This window comes from Diospyros lotus, chromosome 14 (genome assembly GCF_014633365.1).
Source record: "Diospyros lotus cultivar Yz01 chromosome 14, ASM1463336v1, whole genome shotgun sequence".
Classification (NCBI taxonomy): Eukaryota; Viridiplantae; Streptophyta; class Magnoliopsida; order Ericales; family Ebenaceae; genus Diospyros; species Diospyros lotus.
This window is the reverse complement of record NC_068351.1, coordinates 1473572-1493997: the sequence shown is the minus strand read 5'-3', so window position 1 is coordinate 1493997 and position 20426 is coordinate 1473572. Positions and strand designations below refer to the sequence as shown.

The 20426-nt window shown below is 37.5% G+C and overlaps 1 protein-coding gene across 1 annotated transcript; it reads right to left on the bottom strand.

Annotated features, from left to right (window-relative positions):
- Positions 1 to 212: 212 nt before the first annotated feature.
- Positions 213 to 20393, bottom strand: LOC127789993 (delta-1-pyrroline-5-carboxylate synthase-like). Its single transcript, XM_052319181.1, has 20 exons — positions 20205 to 20393; positions 18929 to 19000; positions 18405 to 18508; positions 17231 to 17333; positions 16873 to 17034; positions 5411 to 5688; positions 4991 to 5141; positions 4711 to 4875; positions 4454 to 4531; positions 4038 to 4127; positions 2608 to 2694; positions 2402 to 2488; positions 2228 to 2324; positions 2012 to 2115; positions 1742 to 1817; positions 1136 to 1286; positions 972 to 1040; positions 820 to 886; positions 662 to 732; positions 213 to 553 (listed from the first exon to the last, which is right to left on the bottom strand). Exons 1-20 carry the CDS (start codon positions 20385 to 20387, stop codon positions 475 to 477), a joined length of 2274 nt encoding a protein of 757 aa, XP_052175141.1. The 5' UTR covers positions 20388 to 20393; the 3' UTR covers positions 213 to 474.
- Positions 20394 to 20426: the final 33 nt, after the last annotated feature.

Below are 20426 nucleotides of genomic sequence, written 5' to 3'. Positions count from 1 at the left end.
CATAGGGTCCATGCCCCTTTATCACAATTATTATGTGACAGGTAACATAATAATTTTATATTAAAAGTTATTAGAATAATTAATAATTTTTAGAACTTATTTTATTCATTTTAACTTCAAACAACATAACATAATCGTCTTGATTAAATAGTACCCTCAAACAACACAATAGTTAGTTATCTTAAGTTCCAGTAAAAGAGATCACATGAATGTGATTAGAGACTAAACAAACATACCTTAGATTGTAATCCTTTGTTATCACGGCACTATGGCTAACACTTCAACTAATTAGTAGCAAATTGAAGCATAATAAAGCAACTGAATTAAAGACCATTTTAATACTTGGTTAAACTTGAGCAAAATATGCCCAAAAGGGATTTTTTTTTTTTTTTTTTGGGGGGGGGGGGGGGGGGGGGGGTGGGGGTGTCAAGTACCAAAATTGTTGGGACATAGCTATGTCCAAATGCAATTCTATCACTTGATACTGAGGTTTCTGAAGGTATAATCCACGCCTTTGTCGCCGTTAACCACCTGCCCGCTGCCTCTTAGAATCCTGTATTTTCAATAGAAGAAAGTAACTGAGTGTATGTGCTTGTGTTGCTGTGCAAAGGTTACAAACAAACACAGATGAAATTCTCTTTTTAAAGTAATTCATTCGTACCATCGCGTTGTCACCAGCCCTTCAACTCCTACTGGACCTCGTGCATGAATCCGACTTGTACTGATCCCTACCTGTTAACCATCGAGTTGTCAAATAGAACGATGAGTTAAAGCAGGAAAACTAGCCAGCAAGATGATGGGTTTCAAGAGATCATTTACCTCTGCCCCGAGTCCAAAACGAGCTCCATCACAGAATCTTGTACTGACATTGTGAAATACTGCGGCGCTGTCAACAGAGTATATAAAAGGCGTTACCGTTACCATTACAAATGCAAGTACCATAGGTGATCTGTGAGCCAGAATTTGCCTACCTATCCACATGCTGTAGGAAGCATTCAGCAACTTCTTGGTCCTCAGTTATAATGCAGTCGGTATGGGCACTGAAAAATACATCAAACCAACAGATTGTTTGTTTCTTTCTAATAAAAATGGTATAAAAACAAACAAACAAAGATACGAAGAAACGCCAACGGACCTTCCATGGTCATTTATGTGAGCAATAGCAGCATACACATCATCAACAATCTCAATTGTGCAGGCCCCTGAACTATACTCATGGTGAAATGATTCTACCTCAGTAATACCTAATAGAGAACTTGCTCTTGCTCCCCCATATAGAGTAACACCTGCGTACAATGAACGCGTGGAAAGTTAATTACATGCAGAATATGGAATTGATTCGAGTGTTGTCATGGACAATGATCCAAACCAAGAGAAGTTGCAACATCCAGCTTTACAATGACTCAAAACAAATGATTTTTTGGCTACATCAGTTTCATATTAGGTTTTTCTGGTTAGGTAGACAATTCTTGTGACAACTCTCCTACCAGAGAGAATGTCTATGTTGATCAGCTGTTTACTGATATACCTTTAGCTACTATAATAATCTCAAAGATGGCTGCGATCCTGTCAAACATTAGATGAGTATATCATAGTAGAAGGAAGGCAATTTATCACAATGGCTTAAGAGAGGTAAATTTCTCGTGTGGGGAACAACTAGTAGGGTTAAGAAATAAATCCAATTCAAGTATTTCATACAAATCTTGCATAGGGAAATTACTTCTTATTTTTTAAGCCATACCTTCAGTTTGCATTTCTTGAACAAGCTTTTCGAGCTCACCGTTGGTCGACAAATGATGGTGCACAAGAAGTGTTTCCTGATTTAGAGAAAGAAAAAACAACAGCAACAACAAAGGTAAAAACCATGCTAAGAACAAGCACGTGAAGAGAGTGGATAATTTTGTAAAGCATTCGAGGACAGTATATGCAAAGTCAAATTTCTCAATGTAAAAATTTAGTAGGTATATTCAACACAAACAAAATCCCCAGTAAGATCGTAAGATGAAGGTACCATAGCATTGCAAGCTGCAGGATAATCCATCTTTGCATCCAAGATAATGCGCTTTGCCATGTCCATATTAGCCGACTTATCAACATATACATGACATATCCCATCTGGGCAACAAATGATACAACTTTAGTAGAAACTTTCATTTATGCTATTTGTTAAGGAAAATCAATTTCACATATAAACTAAATCTTGTACAAGAGTTGGGCAGTTCCTTACCTGCATGACCAAGAACAGGAATTTTTGTCGTACTCTTTACCAGAGAAACAAGTTTATTACTGCCTCTGGGGATCACGAGATCTATCACATCATCAAGCTGAGGAGAACAAAACCAGTTAAATATCAGAATTATCTCTGGTGCTAAAATGCATGGCACCTGATATCGATACCCACCTTGAGCAAATCGGACATTTCTTCTCTTGAAGTCACGAGTCCAATAAGTTTCTCACCAACAGTATCTGGAATGGCTGCAGTTATTACCTAGAAGAATACACAAATTTGCAAAGAGAAAATAGTTCAGTCAGAAAGTCAAGTCACAAGGCTATTGCTACGCTTCTGAATATTTGCAAAAACTGTTCCAAGGCCCCATGAAATAGGACCTTATGCAAGATTGCATTTGAGCGTGTGGCTTCTTTCCCTCCTTTCAGCAGGAGCCCGTTCCCACTCCGAATTGCTAATGAAACTATCTGTTGTCAAGTTAGACTAAAATAAGGATCAGATGGTCAAGAAAGAATGAACATACAAGGCTAAAATAAAAGGAAAAATGAATTTGCCCATAAATTTGAAGCTTAAATAGTTACTTTTGACTTACTAAAGCTAAAAAGCATTGAATCTGTTATTAAATATTAAGTTGCATTTCTGTCAAATAAAGTAAAATGATTCTATGAGAATTGTGCAATAAATATACAAACAAGAAAACACTTTTAATATATACACAACTAAGTACCTTTTGGAATATCAATTGTGCATATCAACACAACGAAATAACAAATGAGTTAAAACAAACCATAAATTACAAAGTAGTAGTCAAAGTTCTATTCAGACAAGTTATTCTTTTGGCACATAAACTAAGATGATCAACTAAATCAAGAAATTCTTCTCAAGAACATGATATGCAACAACCTAAATCAAGTAGATTGCAATCTACTATTGTAATAGGAAATAATCACATGGATATAAGACATCAAGTAGCATGCTAAACAATAAGAATCATGCACTAGATATACCTAATTCAGTAGCAAATATAATTCAATGAAATCAAAATAACAAATTCAGTTATGCTGTGTGAGATCATGAATGATATTGGACATAACAATTGATGACCACTGAAATACGAATTCGAAAAGTATATAAAATGTTATTTGGTTAACTTATAGTAAATCTAGTGCACCTTTCATTGGCTTGGAACCGAAATACATGTGCCTGGGGGATTTAATGTGCCTCAATAAAGGTCTCGCCACTCTTTCCTGGTTTAGCCAACACAACTTTTCCCATGCCTGCACAGGCCATGAGCAGTTTTGCATCCTAGGGCATCTATTGCAGTGTTGGTTACTAAATCATGAGCTTTCGTTTCAAGAGATGGTAAAGGGAATATTATAATCAAATAGAGAAGATCTTAACATTGATTTCCCAACAGATCATATCATCCAGTTTTGCATACCAAGTGGCAGCACTCTATTGTTATTAGGATCATATTGCAGTTCTAAAGGTTTACATTTAGGAAGTTTATTTCTTTTTTAAGCTTTGGTCCACCTAGGTAACTTACAGAGAGAATTACTAACTTGAATAACAAAAATTAGGAAGACATGCAGCTGCATAGATATATACAAATGTGCTTGAAGAAATGGCAAATTTAGATCTGATAGGCAGCTAACATCCCATAACCCATACTCATAATTTAAAAACAGAAAGGTTAATCAAAAGAAAACCAACTGTACTTCCTCACTAAATAATAACTTTTGTTAGCCATCAGGATCATTCTTATGGGAGAATTATGCAGGACTCAAAAAGACGAGGCATTCTTTGTTACCTGAACTAGTGCATCTGGTCGAGACTCGAAAACAACCAACAGAACACCCAAAGGACATGATGTCTTCTCTAAGATTAGTCCATCAGCAATCTGGACACAATAATAGTTAGTTGAAGTGCCAGAAAGCCAGCTCAAAGTTTCATTATGCTTGCCACACCTTTTTACAAAGATTTGGATCTCCAATGATGCTACCTATAATTTGAGCTGTAATTCTAAATACACAAACAAAAAATTTCCATAAAGAAATTTACTTAATTTTTCTGACATGACAAAAAAAAAAAGTGAGTTATCCTGGTGTTCTTGAGATAGAATTGTACTGCTTAATCCATGTTAAATATTTAGACAAAGTTTTAGGAGCCAATCCTAAATCCTTGCTTCTGAAAATCTTAACAGAGTTCAATATGAAATCTCCTTACCTCTGTTTGCTTCAAGATACAACCAATAGGGTCTTCCATGCCTGCAACTACACGAATAGATTTTGCAAGTGCAGCTATCTGCAAACAATGAACTCTATCATGAAGGTAAATCAACCACCCAACATCCATAAAACAGCAAGGCTTGAGACACAAAATAACATTCCAAAAATTATGAACAGAGGAAAAATGTCTTGATACTTAATTTGTTTATAATGAAGAACAAACTAATGTTCAAAATGGAAAGAAATATTTCTTGCCTTTCCAGGCTTCAGGGCCAAACGTGATACTAATGACTTGTCATATCCAATACTCTCTGCATTTGCAACATCAGCTGCATTCTCAGTCATGATTATATCTTCATTTCCTTCCAGTGCATCAGCTACCTTCAACAAAATTTTTTCCCTTTCTTGTGAAGATAGACCCTGCATTTCAAAAGAGCCCAATGAGATCGTTCTAGCTGAAGCCCATTGGAAGAGGTGTACATCTATACATGCTTCTCGATGCCATTTGATTTCAAACAAACATGAGGCTACTAACCTGAAGTTTTCTGGAAGAATCACGTGCTCCAACTGCCATCTCACGTGAACCAATCTCGGTAAGTGGAAGCCAAAGATGTGCATCTTTATGGAAGAGAGTACCAACACGTTCCCCATTTATGAATCTTTTGATGTTGTCAGCAACAAAACCACTACCATAAAGATGGAAATAAGATAAGTAACAAGACCCATATAAAGAATGAGTATTGTTTTAGATAGGGAACCAATAGTGTAGAACTCATCATGAGTTATAGAAAATTGTTGTATCATTATAGTTGACTATTTATGTTTTAAATTTGTTTTGTTTTCAATTGGCTGAGTAATATCCCTGGCATGTATTATTGAACACTCAAAAACAAGATATAAGATCATTTGGTCTAAATTTGATAATCCTGACATGCTTAAGTGTTTTGAACTCTACCTGGCAATGATAACAGGGACACCAGCATCAGCTGCACTGAGAGCAGCTTTTACTTTAGCATTCATACCCCCTCTTCCCACTCTGGACTTCCCTCCAAATGTAATTGCTCCTTCATGTTTTTCTTTTATGTATGTATGGATCAACTTTGATCGTGGATCACTTGGAGGGCCACTAAAAAGACCATCTACATCACTCAGCAAGACCAGAAGGTCAGCCTTCAGTTCATGAGCCAACAGAGATGCCAAACTGTCGTTATCCCAAAATATACCAGAAGAATCCTGCAATTAGTTATTGCAATCAAAATTAAGCAATAAATTATCAATGACCACATCAATAACCGGTACTAGAAACAAAAATGTATCAGCTGCATGGGTTTCATGTACAATCAAATTTCAGGTTAGGTCCGGTCTTACATAATATACATATTGTCAAAGTAGACTACCAAAGAGAGTATAGTGCTGGCTGTCAAAGCCAATAAGGAGTAAAACTGCAACATCATACCATACTTGGAAGATACTGTAGACGTAGCATATGTCAAATATGCATCTCAGACGACTAAAAGTAATTATTTATATTGTATTAAAGAGCAATGCTGTCATTTTGATATAGAAAGAATTTCCAGCAACCGTTCTCTAATGTGTTTGCTAGTTGCAACCTAAGAAACATAAGAATTATGTCAATCACATTATCTCATAATACAAGTTTATTAGTGTTAGAATTAGTATATTATATATAGTGTTGTACATATATATATGTGTGTAATATATATATATATATATAATAGAGATAGGGTTGTACCTAGTGCTTTAGCTAGTTGTACCTTATTGGTATATATAGATATACCACATTGTGAATAAAAAAAACACAACATTTTTCTCTCAAAACATCACATGGTATCAGAGCCACAAACTCTCTAAACCTAGCCACCATTGTAACAACCTGCCTTTCCTAGGTGTGTCATTATTTCGAGATTTTTTTTTTATTTATTTATATATATATATTTTTCTCACAACACCATCTCTAAATTCTCAAAATACCATATTTAAAAATCCCTAAAACATATATATTTAGCATTTCAAATGATAAACTAAAGAATGGCAAATTAAATACTTGAGGAAGCAGAATCGAAACCCGATGGGATATTATAATCGCAAATGAATTTAAACCATACAATATTATTTTCAACAACCATAAAAATTACAATATCAGCAGACAAATTAATATATAAATAACTGTAACATGCCATCTATTATCAAGATTCTCACAATTTGTCCTAGCACGAGTGTAAGACTTATTACATGACTACTAGTATAATCACATCTCAACAATTTCCTTTCCTTTCCCACTGCTCGTCTCACCTAGCATGTTGAATATTCCAGGGACAAAGTCCAAATTAAAAGATGAATATTCTAAAAAGGGTAAAAATAATTTTCATGAATGTGTGATGCGTGGACATGAATCAACCAACACCCTAAGGTAGCTTTCGTTAGCATTCTATCCTCGGCACGGAACCCTCAACAGTCATCCTGACAATCACACATGATACGAGATACTTTTACGGTCATTTCTACAAAACTCACTTGGGGAAATGTAGGTCACGCCACTAAGGCAACATCCCATCCCACGCTGGTCAAAAAGGATGACACAATTATCGACATGCCAATAATTTCATGCCCAATGCAATATCACAATTTTCGAGGCAACATAACATGCATACATATGACAAGATGCTCATAAATTACATATATTTTGGCAAACCCTCGTGAAATTCGCGCTCAATGTTCACACTGCTATTTGCTTTCAAGTCCCTCAACTCTTACCTTCTTTCACTTTGGCCCCTTGCCCTCAAGTCCTCAGGTTTTCAAAAATAATACTTTAACCCCATAACTTTGAAAAATTACACTTTTCCCCCAATAACTTTGAAAAAAATACACTTTTACCCCAATAAAAATTACACCTAAGTACACAAAATTTTTTGGGTATTACAACCACCACTAGCATCGGACACCCTCGACAGTCAGATTTCCACCATCAATTAGTCCTTTCCATCGCAGTTGCTGTTGGGCTTTCCATCATCATCGGTCGACGGCCTCTTCTCCACACCATCACCGCCGTTGTTATCTCTCTTGGTCGTTTCTCAGATCTTGCTCGTATGGTTGTTCGGTTCTCAAATTTGGAACATCTCATGGCCGTTTCATCTTCCATCACCAAGATCCGCGCCAAACTCTCTTAGATCCGGCCGTTCCTGTCTAGATCTGGCCGCTCCCATCCAGATTCGGCCACTTCCGTCTTAGATCTCGCCATTGTTTATCAGATTTCATGGCTGGTTTCACAGATTTGGCCACTCTCGTCTCAAATCTCACGGCTGGTTTCACAGATCCGACTGTTCCTGTCTAGATCCGGCCACTCCCGTTAGCTGGTTTCTCAGATCTTCTCATTCCGATCCAGATCCGGCTGCTCATATCCAGATCCAGCCACTCGCATCTCAAATCTCGCGACCACTTATCAGATCTCGTGGCCGGTTTCTCAAATCCGACCATTCCCATCCAGATCCGGCCGCTCCCGTTCATATTCAGCTTCCAATTTTTAGATCTGGCCATTATTTCTCAGATCTGGTTGTCAATCTATCAGATCCGACCGTAATCCCTCAGATCTGGCCCTGATCTGCTTCCTCCTGTGATGATGACCACAGATCTGCTTCTAGCCAGTCGCCTTCTTCACTTTCATGGAAATCTATCAAACCATTAGCCCTAGATCTGGGTTTTATAGTTTCAGATTTGATTTGTAGTAACTTTCTCTGATTTTAGATCTGGGCTCCACAATTTTAGATATGTTTCAAATCTGATTTGTAGTCTCGTTTCACAGTTTCAGATATGATATCTCTTTGCAATCTCAGATCTAGTTTGGTTGGGCTTGGTTCTCACTATGGCCTCTTCAAATCCTAAAGTTAAGAGCACCCCTTCACCTGATGTTGTGAGTTTCTCTTCACCTGTGTCTATTCATGTCCTTGTATCGTCTTTATTTGGTATTACAACCATTACTACTGATGCGGTCACCAATCAAGACTCGGTCCAAAGCTGACCCGATCACGCCGGAATAATATTTTAATACTTCTTAAGTTTTAGAATTCTACTTGATTTAGGATTCAATTTCATGTTTCTACTTGATTTAGGATTTTACTTCATGTTGGATTAAGATTTATTTCTATTAGGATTTTAGTTGGATTTTGTTTACAAATATTAGATGGATTTGGATTAGCCAAATACTATAAATATGCCTAGGATCTAGAGTTTGTAATCAAGTTTTTCTTAATCAAATTTCAGCAACTTATTTGAGTTTTCTTAGCAAAATAGTCTTGTTTTTGCGTCTTCTTGAAAGCCAAGCTTCGGCCATTGAAGTTTTCTCTTTCAAGGATTTATTTTGGTGTGTTTTTTCACACACGCGCTACACGCTGCGTTAGGTGGTATCAGAGCGATTAATCAACCAATCAGATGGCCAATCTTGAAGGTAACGGTAGCAACCAACCTTGTGATGGTGATCAGGGGTTGTCCGCAGTTTGGAGAGCAATCGAAGAACAACGGGAAGTAACTCGTACTATCCAGCAGCGATTGGAGCAACTTAGCAACCAATTGGGCACCTTACTACGAGTTGATGATGACAAAAACCTGAATAATGGGATGAATCAAGCTGGAGCGGGAAGACCACCCATTAATCATGTCCTTGTTAATCCTAGAAGATCAGTGATTGAAGATAGCGATGAAGATGATGATTTTGGTCGAGCAATAGCTAACCCTGGTGGTAGAAGGGTTAGGAGGAATGCGCATTAGCACAACCATTGGGGCAACGATGAGTATAAACTAAAAGTTGATATTCCTACCTTTAGTGGAGATCTTGATATTGAAGGGTTCCTGGATTGGATCACTGAGGTTGACCGTTTTTTCAAATACATGGAGATCCCAGATGAACGACAAGTAAAGTTAGTGGCTTATAGGTTGAAGGGCGGTACATCTGTTTGGTGGGAGCGATTAAGAAAAACGACATTGAGGGAAGGTTGACAGCCAGTTCAGACATGGAGACGAATGAAGTAGCTGTTAAGAGGTAGATTTTTACCCCCTGACTATGAACAATATATGTTTGAAACTTGTCAAAGATGTGCACAGGGAATGAAGAGTGTGAAAGAATATACCTCTGAGTTTCTGCGATTAGCGAAGAGAAACCAATTGTCAGAAAGTGACAATCAACAAGCAGCTTGTTACTTGAATGGATTGAACCCTGCTATTCGTGATAAAAGTGGGGTTCAGATGGTTCTGAGTGTGCAAGAAGCAAGGAACTTAGCTTTAAAGGTTGAGTTAATGTTAAGTGAGAGAGCTTATAATGATAACTATCGTCGGTATAGTGGGAATGAAAATAAACAAGTAGCTTTTAATAAAGGCTTTTCGGTTCAGGGAGCACAACCCTCAAATCCACCCCATACGGTCAACCCTAATAAGGTTACAACGGGGGGAAACATTCGAGGTACTACTTCTAATCTTCCAAAATCCCCTAATCCTTATGCAAAGCCTATTCTTCTAAAATGTTTCAAGTGCAATGAGGTTGGGCATCGATCTAGTGATTGCCCAAGGAGAAAAACAGTTAACATTGTAGAAAGGGAAGAGGAAGATGTTGCTGAAGAGTAAGTATATTGCGAGCTTGATGGGGAGGATGACGAAGAAGATTATGGACATGGGGAATATACCTATGTAGTGAGGAAGTTAATGCTATCTCAAAAGAATGAAGATACTACTCAACAGCATAAGCTTTTTCACACGAGGTGTATGGTGAAAGGAAAAATCTTTGAGTTGATTATTGATAGTGGAAGTCAGGAAAACATCATAGGAAGAGACATGATGGCAAAGATGCAATTAACTCCTGAAAAACATCCAAGCCCTTACATGATTGGATGGATCAAAGAAGTTGGTGGCATACATGTGGATGAACGCTGCAGGGTGCCTTTCTCTATTGGTAAGTACTACGACGAAGTCTATTGTGATATTGTTGATATGGATGCTTGCCATATTTTATTTGGGAGGCCTTGGCAATTTGATGTGGATGCTAAGCACTCGGGTAGAAAGAACACATATCAGCTTGAAAAAAAGGTGTGCATCCCTTGCACATCTTTTTGTGAGAAAATTATTCGGGATTTGCATGGTGGTGGCTTAGCAGGGAGAGATGTTTCTATTATTATGGCGAGGTGTTATATATGTCAATCAGCTAAGGGGCACTCTTCTAACGCCGATCTCTACATGCCATTGCCTATTCCCAATGCTATTTGGGAAGATTTGTCTATGGACTTTGTGTTGGGTCTACCGCGAACTCAACGAGGTATGGATTCTGTTTTTGTAGTGGTTGACAGGTTTTCCAAGATGACGCACTTTCTCCCATGTAAGAAGACGGCAGATGCAGTAGCTACAGCCAAATTGTTTTTCAAGGAGATTGTTAGACTACATGGAGTCCCTAAAACTATTACTTCGGATCGTGATACAAGGTTTTTGAGTCACTTCTGGATTACCTTGTGGAGAATGTTCGATTCATCTTTGAATTTCAGCAGCACAGCACATCCCCAGACTGATGGACAGACAGAGATGGTGAATCATACCTTAGGAAATCTGATTCACAGTGTTTGCAAAGATAAGCCAAGACAATGGGACCTAGTCATAGCTCAAGCGGAATTTGCCTACAACAACGCCGTGCATAGCTCAACAGGAAGATCACCATTCTCTATCGTATACATGAAAGTTCCTAATCATGCATTGGATTTGGTAAAATTGCCAAAGGTATCAGGTTTCAGTGTTGCAGCTAGTGACTTAGCCTAACACGTTTAAGCAGTTCAGGAAGATGTCAAACAAAAGTTGCACGAGGAGAATAAGAAGTACAAGGCAGCAGCTGACAAGCATAGGAAGCACAAAGTATTTACGGTTGGAGATGAAGTCATGATATTCTTGAAGAAGGAACGGATTCCTGCAGGACAACAGAACAAGCTCAAGCCAAAGAAGTATGGTTCTTACAAGATTACAAAGAAGATCAATGATAATGCTTATGTTGTGGATTTGCCAAATCATATGGGTATTTCCAAAACATTCAATGTTGCTGATCTTTCTTTGTATTTGTTGGACGTTGAGTTGTCATACCCAGATCATAATTCGAGGACGAATTCTTCTCAAGTGGAAATGAATGATGCGGTCACCAATCAAGACCCGGCCCAAAGCTGACCCGACCACGTCGGAACAATATTTTAATACTTCTTAAGTTTTAGAATTCTATTTGATTTAGGATTCAATTTCATATTTCTACTTGATTTAAGATTCTACTTCATGTTGGATTAGGATTTATTTCTATTAGGATTTTAGTTGGATTTTGTTTACAAATATTAGATGGATTTGGATTAGCCAAATATTATAAATATGCCTAGGATCTAGAGTTTGTAATCAAGTTTTTCTTAATCAAATTTCAGCAACCTATTTGGGTTTTCTTAGCAAAACAGTCTTGTTTTTGCGTCTTCTTGAAAGCCAAGCTTCGGCCATTGAAGTTTGCTCTTTCAAGGGTTTATTTTAGTGTGTTTTTTCACACACGCGCTACACGCTGCGTCAACTACTGACAAATTGAATGGCAAGAACTATATGTCTTGGTCAGCATATGTTTGAATGCGGTTTCATGGGCATAGTGTTAGTGACCATTTGACTAAGAGGCTTTCTGACATTGCTGAAGCAGATAGGACTGTATGGGATTGCATCAATGCATAGTTGGTTACTTTGTTATGGAAATTGATAGATGTTGATTTAATCCCCTTATTTTGTGTCTATGATAACTGTTTCGATATTTGGTCTCGTGCTTAGCAGCTATATACTAATGATATCGTGCGTTTATACACTATCATTAGTAATTTATTTAGTATTACAAAGAGAGACTCAGATGTGCCTACTTACTTGGGTCGTATCCAGTATGCTGTGACAGATTTTAATGCTACGCTCCTAGTTACAGCCGATCTTAATGAATAGACGAAGCAAAGGGACAAGTTGTTTATGGTACTTACCCTAGCAGGCCTAGGGCTCGATATGGAGGGCGTTCGCACTCAGATCTTGAGTAGTCCCACTATTCTTATCATGGAAGAGGTGTTTGCCCAGATCCTTCGTAGTACACAAGCATTTTTTGAGGCTTAAGTTGGAGAGTGATCTATACTTACCTCTCAAACTCCTGGATCTTCCTCTGTGATTGGACCTAGAGGTGGTTATGGTCGAGGTGTTGGGTGTGGTTGTAGTGGTAGGCGCCCTTATTGTAATTACTGTCATCGCCCTGGTCATTATAAGGATACATGTTATGCACTCCATGGTCGCCCTCTTAAGGCCAATGTTGCAATTCTTGAGAGTAAGGACACACAGTCTGTGGTACCTGATATCTCTCACACTGAGCGACCAGCCTCTACATATACAATCTCTACTGAGGAGTTAGCTAAGTATCGTCAGCTTCGGGCAACTCGGCAGGCCTCATTTCCCGTAGCTTCTATTGCCCAGGGATCTACCTCTTCTGCATAGTCATCTAATGGTACTCCTCATATTTGCATTAATCATTCTCAGCTTAGTCCTTGGATTCTTGATTCAGCCGCTTTAGAGCTTATTTCTGGTAATAAGTCCTTATTCTCTCATTTTGATTCCTCTACGCCCCTTCCTCCTATCACTGTGGTTGATGGGTCGTAGGGCTAATCCACTTCCGTCTATTTCTCTTAATTCTGTTTTACACGTCCCTAGTTGTCCATATAGTCTCATTTCTATTCGTCGTCTCACTCGTTCTTTGAACTGTCGTGTTATCTTTGATTTTGATTCTATTCTTGTGCAGGATCGGGGTACGTGATGAATGATTGGCACTGAATGTGAGTTTGAGGGACTTTACCATCTTCCCTGTCGTCCTCTACGACATCTGCCTGTGCTACTACAGGGGCATCTCCTCTTCAAATTCATTCGCAGCTTGGTTATCCTCAATTATCTACTCTTCGACAGATAATTCCTTCATTGTCTTTGTTGATTGTTCTAGAATGCGAGTCTTGTCAATTAGGAAAACATGTTCACTCTTTGTATCCAAGTCGTCTTAACAAACAAGCTGATGCTCCCTTTGATCTTGTCCATTCAGATATTTGGAGTCCTAGTAGAGTTAAGTCTAAACAAGGTTTCTCCTATTTTGTTACATTCGTTGATGATCATTCTCGTTGTACTTGGCTTTATTTAGTGAAAGATCGTATTGAATTGTAATCTTTATTCACTTCCTTTTGTAATGAAATTTCTACTCAATTTGGTTATTCCATTCGGATTCTTCGCAATGATAATGCCAAGGAATATTGTTCTCATACATTTCAAGCTTTTCTCTCATCTCGGGGTATTGTTCATTAGTTCTCTTGTCCTTATACTTTGCACAAAATGGGATGGCTGAATGTAAAAAATGTCATCTCATTGAGACTGCTCGAACACTTCTCCTTCACATGCATGTTCCTCTTATCTTTTGGGATGTCGCTTTTCTCACTTCTAGTTATCTAATCAACCGGATGCTATCTACAATTCTGAATGGGGCCATTCCACATACTTTACTTTTTCCTCGTGATCTCATCTATCCTATCCCTCTTCGTGTCTTCGGATCAACCTGTTTTGTCCATCTTCTTTCCCTTGGTCGTGATAAATTATCTCCTCGCTCGATCAAGTGTGTGTTCCTAGGCTACTCTCGTCATCAGAAGGGGTGTAAGTGCTACTCCCCTAAACTTGGTAAATACTTTCTCTCTTCTGATGTCACATTCTTCGAGTCTACACCTTTTCCTCTTCTTTGTTTGATGGGTCTTCTTCCTCTCTTCATGAGGTCTAACCTGTCCCTTATTTTCCTTCTCTGGTCCCAGTACCTGTTTCTATTCCTCTCCAAACTTATCGGCATCGTTCTAAGCCTCCATCAGTGCCTTCAGCTCCTGCTCCTCCTATCACAAATGATGGCATTTCTCCAAACTCATGTCTTCCTCTAGATGGTGCCATTATTCTGTCTCCCCTGACTCTGCCCAAGTTCTCGTTCACCGTGGTACACATTCCACTCGCAATCCTCATTTGATTTATACCTTTGTGAGCTTTCACCGTTTATCACCTGATTATTCTGCTTTTGTCCCTGCTCTTTCATCTGTTTCTATCCCTAAGATAGATGTTGAAGCTCTTTCTCACCCTGGGTGGAGACATGCTATAGATGAGGAGATGTCTTCCTTGTTAACTAATGAGACATGGGATCTAGTTCCTCTTCCTCCGTGGAAGTTTACTATTGGTTGTCGATGGGTGTTTACAGTTAAGGTTGGACCGCATGGTTTTATTGATTGTCTAAAGGCTCGGTTGGTTGCTAAAGGCTATACTCAAATTCTTGGTCTAGATTATGTTGATACATTCTCTCTTGTGGCTAAGATTGCTTTTGTTCTTGTTTTTCTTGCTATAGATGTTATTCAGCAATGGCACTTTATTAGTTGGATGTTAAAAATATTTTTCTTCATGGCGACTTTCAAAAGGAAGTGTATATGGAGCAACCTCCTGGTTTTGTTGCTCAGGGGGAGTCCCAACTGGTATGTTGCCTGAAGAAGTCCTTATATAGTCTGAAGCAATCTCCTCGATGCTGGTTTGGTCGCTTTAGTTCGGTCATCCAATTTTTTGGTATGAGTAGAAGTGAAGCTGATCATTCTGTTTTCTATCGCCATTCTCCTGGTGGAGTCATATTATTGATAGTGTACGTAAATGACATTATTATCACAGGGGATGATGACATTGGTATTGGGCAATTGAAGACTCACTTGCATTCTTATTTTCAGACCAAAGATTTAGGCATGTTGAAGTATTTTCTTGGCATTGAGGTAACTCAATCTGCTCATGGTGTGTGCATCTCTCAAATGAAGTATGCCTTAGATATTTTGGAAGAGATTGGTATGCTTGATTCCCGGCCTATAGATACTCCTATGGATCCTAATGTTAAGCTTGTACCAGGAGAGGGGGAGCTATTGGAGGATCCTTGGCGATATAGGAGACTGGTTGGGAAGCTTAATTATCTCACCATCACACAACCAGACATCTCTTTTGTTGTTAGTGTGGTAAGTCAATTCTTGGACTCTCCATGTGATAGTCACTGGCACGCTTTAGTGCGTATCTTGAGATACATTAAAAGTGCTCCTAGCAAAGGCTGCTTGTTTGAGAACAAAGGATGTAAACAGGTTGTTGGATATATTGATGCAGATTGGGCTACTAGTTATCCCATAGATAGGTGCTCTATCTTGGGCTATTGTATTTTCTAATTGGAGGAAATTTGGTGTCTTGGAAGAGTAAGAAGTAGAATGTGGTGGCTAGATCTAGTGCAAAAATGGAATATCGGACTATGGCTTTAGCCACATGTGAGTTGATTTGGCTCAAGCAATTTCTTATGAAGTTGAAGTTTAGAGATTCAAGACCCATGCAACTTATTTGTGATAATCAGACGGCTCTTCATATTGCCTCTAATCTAGTTTTTCATGAGCGGACTAAACACATAGAGATAGATTGTCACTTTGTGAGATAGAAATTGATTTCTGGAGAGATTTGTACGTCATTTGTTGGCTCTAATGACCAGCTGGCTGATCTTCTTACCAAGTCGTTACAAGGTCCATGACTTGCCTATATTTATACCAAACTAGACACATATGATATATATGTGCCCCGCTTGAGGGGGAGTGTTAGAATTAGTATATTATATACAATGTTGCACATATATATATATGTGTAATATATATATATATATAATAGAGATAGGGTTGTACCTAATGCTTTAGCTAGTTGTACCTTATTGGTATATATAGATATACCACATTGTGAATAAGAAAAACACAACATTTTTCTCTTAAAACATCACAATTAGTATTGTTCTATTCTTCACCTAGTCAAAATTATAATGTTTTTCAAGGCATAAGAATTTCACGTGCTGTATTTTTTCTCTGCTTTGCAGCATGTAATATCCAGTTATTTAATGCAGAATTTGTGAAGCAATCCATAAGAATGAAATGCTAGATGTAATTGTGTCTTCAGAATAGGGTAACTCGTCTCCACATTAAATTAATTAATTATCTCACAAAACAATGACTAACAGTATGAAAATAGTAAACTCTCCGAGGTCATTTGACCAATTGTTCAATAGTTAAAAGCTTGGATCTTTCAAGATAAGAAATCATCCATGGTACTTGGTAGATGCTCAGTGGATGAACTGCATAGCAATAGCTAAATATATGAAAGAAAATAATGTGAGAAGCAAACAATAAGCCATCTGGAAATAATTTTGGTCACTTGACTCCTTATTCCCTTTCCCGAATACGTGAGAAAAAATAAAAAAAAAATGAGAAGAATATAAATGGTAGAATCAATTAAAGTCAAAGGCATAGGCGAGATAGAAGAGCTTAGTACCGCATATGGTGCTCTCCTGGTACTTATTGCATCATTTTCATTAAAAATAGGAATACTCCTCAGAGCTAACAACGAATTCACTGTTTGAGATAGTTGTGATCTGAATTCTTGGGACTTAAAATCATTATCAGTCACAAGAAGTTGAGAAGATGTCACATCAAGCTGCATAAAAGTTACTACATGAGAATAAGCAAAAAATAAATAAATAAATAACAAGACAGATAAGGAAAATTCACCAGACCGAGCAACATACAGCTCATACCTTGTCAAGAAAAGTGAGTAATCATAAATTCACATAATGAAAAACCTAAATTCTACTACAGTGTCCATAATGTATAACAAGTAAATTAATTAGCACCTGACTGAACAAATTGTCATAAAGTGCCATGAGACCATTCTGTCCGACAGATGCGCAAGCCTTCCCATCAAGTTCAACTTGTGGTTTTTGGAGATCAGCAAAACTGCAAGAAAGCATAGGTTTATTTAACTCAGGTAATGCACTCACTCTCCAGCTCAATCTCTTCATTTACAGTCCTTATCTTGGTAAAGGAAAAAACACAGAAAAAGTTCAGATGATGATGGCGGTGGTAAGTGGCTCTCTAGAGTCTCTACCAGTTTTTTTTTTTCCTGTTTTCACTATGAAGAGAGAAGGAAGACACAGGGTAGATGGTGATGGACCTCTACCATATGTTTTGACCAGTATATAATCTAGTTTATATGCTTGAAGTTCGATTATTAAACTGTAACACTGTTTTAAGTAGAATTCAAAGGGCTGTAAAGGTTCTTTTGCCCTCATCTTTTGGTACATTAGATCTGAAATCATTTTCACTCCCATAAGTAGAATGTGAGGCACTTTTGTAGTGTTATTCAAGGTCGTAATTATATAGCAGCTCTGTTGGCATGCATTGGAGATGTAATTGATATTCTTTCAAACTAGAAAGCATTCAATAAAGTAATAGAGTAGAAACTTGTTTTTTGTCCGCTAGGATGAGAACAATAATTCTGAGAACAAATTACCAATATCATTTAGACTCCATGCTTGCTGTCTTATCCTAGTTCACAATGGCCTTGGGAACTAAATGTTGATTATTATAAAAGAAAATCTACTTCCAAAGGCCATCAACAAGAAACATTTGCATTTCCTTAGTACAACAGTTCTATAAAGGAGTATATAATGTTTTAGCACAAGAAGTGCTCTTCAAACATCAAGAATCCAGAGAACAATGAAGCAAACAGTGTCAGATGTTAGATATGATTAAGTGAAGATATGGGTTCCAAAACAACGAAGGTTACGTTTACTAGAATTATTTCCCAATGCAAACAAGGTTGGAACACCTATAAGCATGAACAACAAATTATTAAATACTGTCAGATGCAAGCATATACTTAAAGAATTAAATATTTATACTTCCAAGATAACTAAACAATTGATTATATGTGGTTTTTTTATTAGTAATATAAAACTGAAATTGATATTCTCTATGTATAAAGGAATAATATGCAACCACATAAGCAAATGAAATCAAGAGAACCTGCTGTTGATTAATTTCCTGTATTTAAGCCTTTGGCGGCCAGCACCAACAGCTCCTGAAGTCACTAAAATTATTTCATAACCTTGAGAATTGAGTCTTTCAAGCTGTAAGCAAACCATTGAAAACACAATAATTAGCATAATCAACCATAACATATTAGATATGGGATGCACAAAGATCTATAACCACGAAAACAGACAAGATACAGCTGATAGGGTAAAATCTTAACTATTATCTGAAAATTTTGAAAAAGGAAAAAGCTATTGTCTCAAATATGGTAATGCATGTAACTTCCATTTTTAATTCATGAAAATTAGATGCCTATACAACAAAAGCTTCAACTAGGGGCTTTTGAACAATCAAAAGCCTTTATCCAGTTGGATGGGGTCAGTTACATGAATTCTTAGATTTCTAATTATCACTCTCATTAATGGCCGCTTGATATGCTTCAATTAATACAAATATTGAAAAAAGAAAAATGCTTCCTATGACTACCAACAAATTTCGTAACAAGCTCAACATACTTGCTCAAAAATAGCGCCAACTCTACCAACTGCCAATCTTCCATCATCCCTCGTGACAACAGCTGTTCCTACCTGAAATAATCCATATACAAGACAGATAAAACAAGGACTTGTAAACATAATGAGGTTCCAAGTAATATTTATGGAAAGCCAACATATGATCAGGAAAAGGCAAGGTTTGTATATGGGACAAATATACATTTTAGCACGTAAAATAGATCAAAATAATACATCAATATCAAATAAAAATTCTTCTACACAATCCCAAGTATAATACATAAACACAATTATAGAACCCATTCAGTTCTTTCTCTCCTATTGGTTGTTTGAACTTAACAATTGTCCCTGAGGTTGTTCGATCGTGCTTCTGCCCACAAGGCATGATAATTTAGCATAGGAGTACACAAGGTTACAAATTGATACAAAGCATTCATTTCACAGCCATAGTTTGAAAATTACAAACTAAAACCAGGAAAAAAATAAAATAAAAGGTTGTGGGTGAGTTTAAAAATTGTACAATCTTCAAAGAGGAAAAAATAACACTCAGATTCTCAGAGCTGATATTCAAAAATTCAGCTGACCAAAACGTGATCACCCAAGTGTCAGGTAACTATTTGAGGCGGGCCATACGAGAGCAGCAGCAACAAAAAATAATGGACGGTGTCAGTCCCATGTGATCGTTCGATCACGGGGCTAAGTGGGTAAGACACCCACTTTAACTCATCCAACGCAGTCGGACAACTGCATCGAACTGAAAATCATTATACTTAAACAATTCATCTCAAGGAAAAAAATAATTGTTTATCATTCTCTTCCATCTTCCACTATTTTATTCAATAAAATGTCAAACAACAGCATAACAATCTTAAATCCTAAATCCTATTTGCTGGGGTCAACCATATAGATTTTAGCTCCTCAATTAGTCTATAATTCGTGTGGTTTGATCCAAAAAGTTTTACATAATGACACATGTATAGAGAGAGCCGTTTCCTTCGTTTTTCTTTGTTTTCCTTTTTAACACACCGTATTTTGATGCACGCAGTCCCAGATAATCTGTACAAAGATATTTTCTCGGTATTTCGAGATCCGTAATACTTCGAGAAAACTAGTATATATATATATAAAACAAATGAAATATGAAAGGAGAATAATGTGATCAATCGATGACCTATTTGGAATGAGAAACTTGACTGAAACTGTACATGCAAATGCATATACATATATAGAAGAACAAAAAATTGAAACAGATGAGAAAAAGGAAGGTGAGATCGATTGCCTTGAAGACGATACGCTTGATGTTCTTGACGAAACTTCGAGTAGGATCCATGAATTTGAGTGGAAGGGGAGCGAGTTCCGGCGGGTCGACTCGTCGTGGGATGGGTTTAAAACGGATGTGAGTCAACTCGGAAATGAACGGCTGGAAAGAGAGACGGCCAAAGGGTGACTGACTCTCTTCCATTTTATAATGTCCATTGTTCAGCCCTGCCACGCACTCTCA

Coding starts and splice junctions, on each gene's coding strand:
- LOC127789993 (XM_052319181.1), bottom strand. CDS start 20,387: ATGGAAGAGAGTCAGTCACCCTTTGGCCGTCTCTCTTTCCAGCCGTTC. Junction 17,334..18,404: donor AGGAAATTAATCAACAGCAG/GTTCTCTTGATT, acceptor GCTTTCTTGCAG/TTTTGCTGATCTCCAAAAAC. Junction 17,035..17,230: donor ATGACAATTTGTTCAGTCAG/GTGCTAATTAAT, acceptor ACTTTTATGCAG/CTTGATGTGACATCTTCTCA.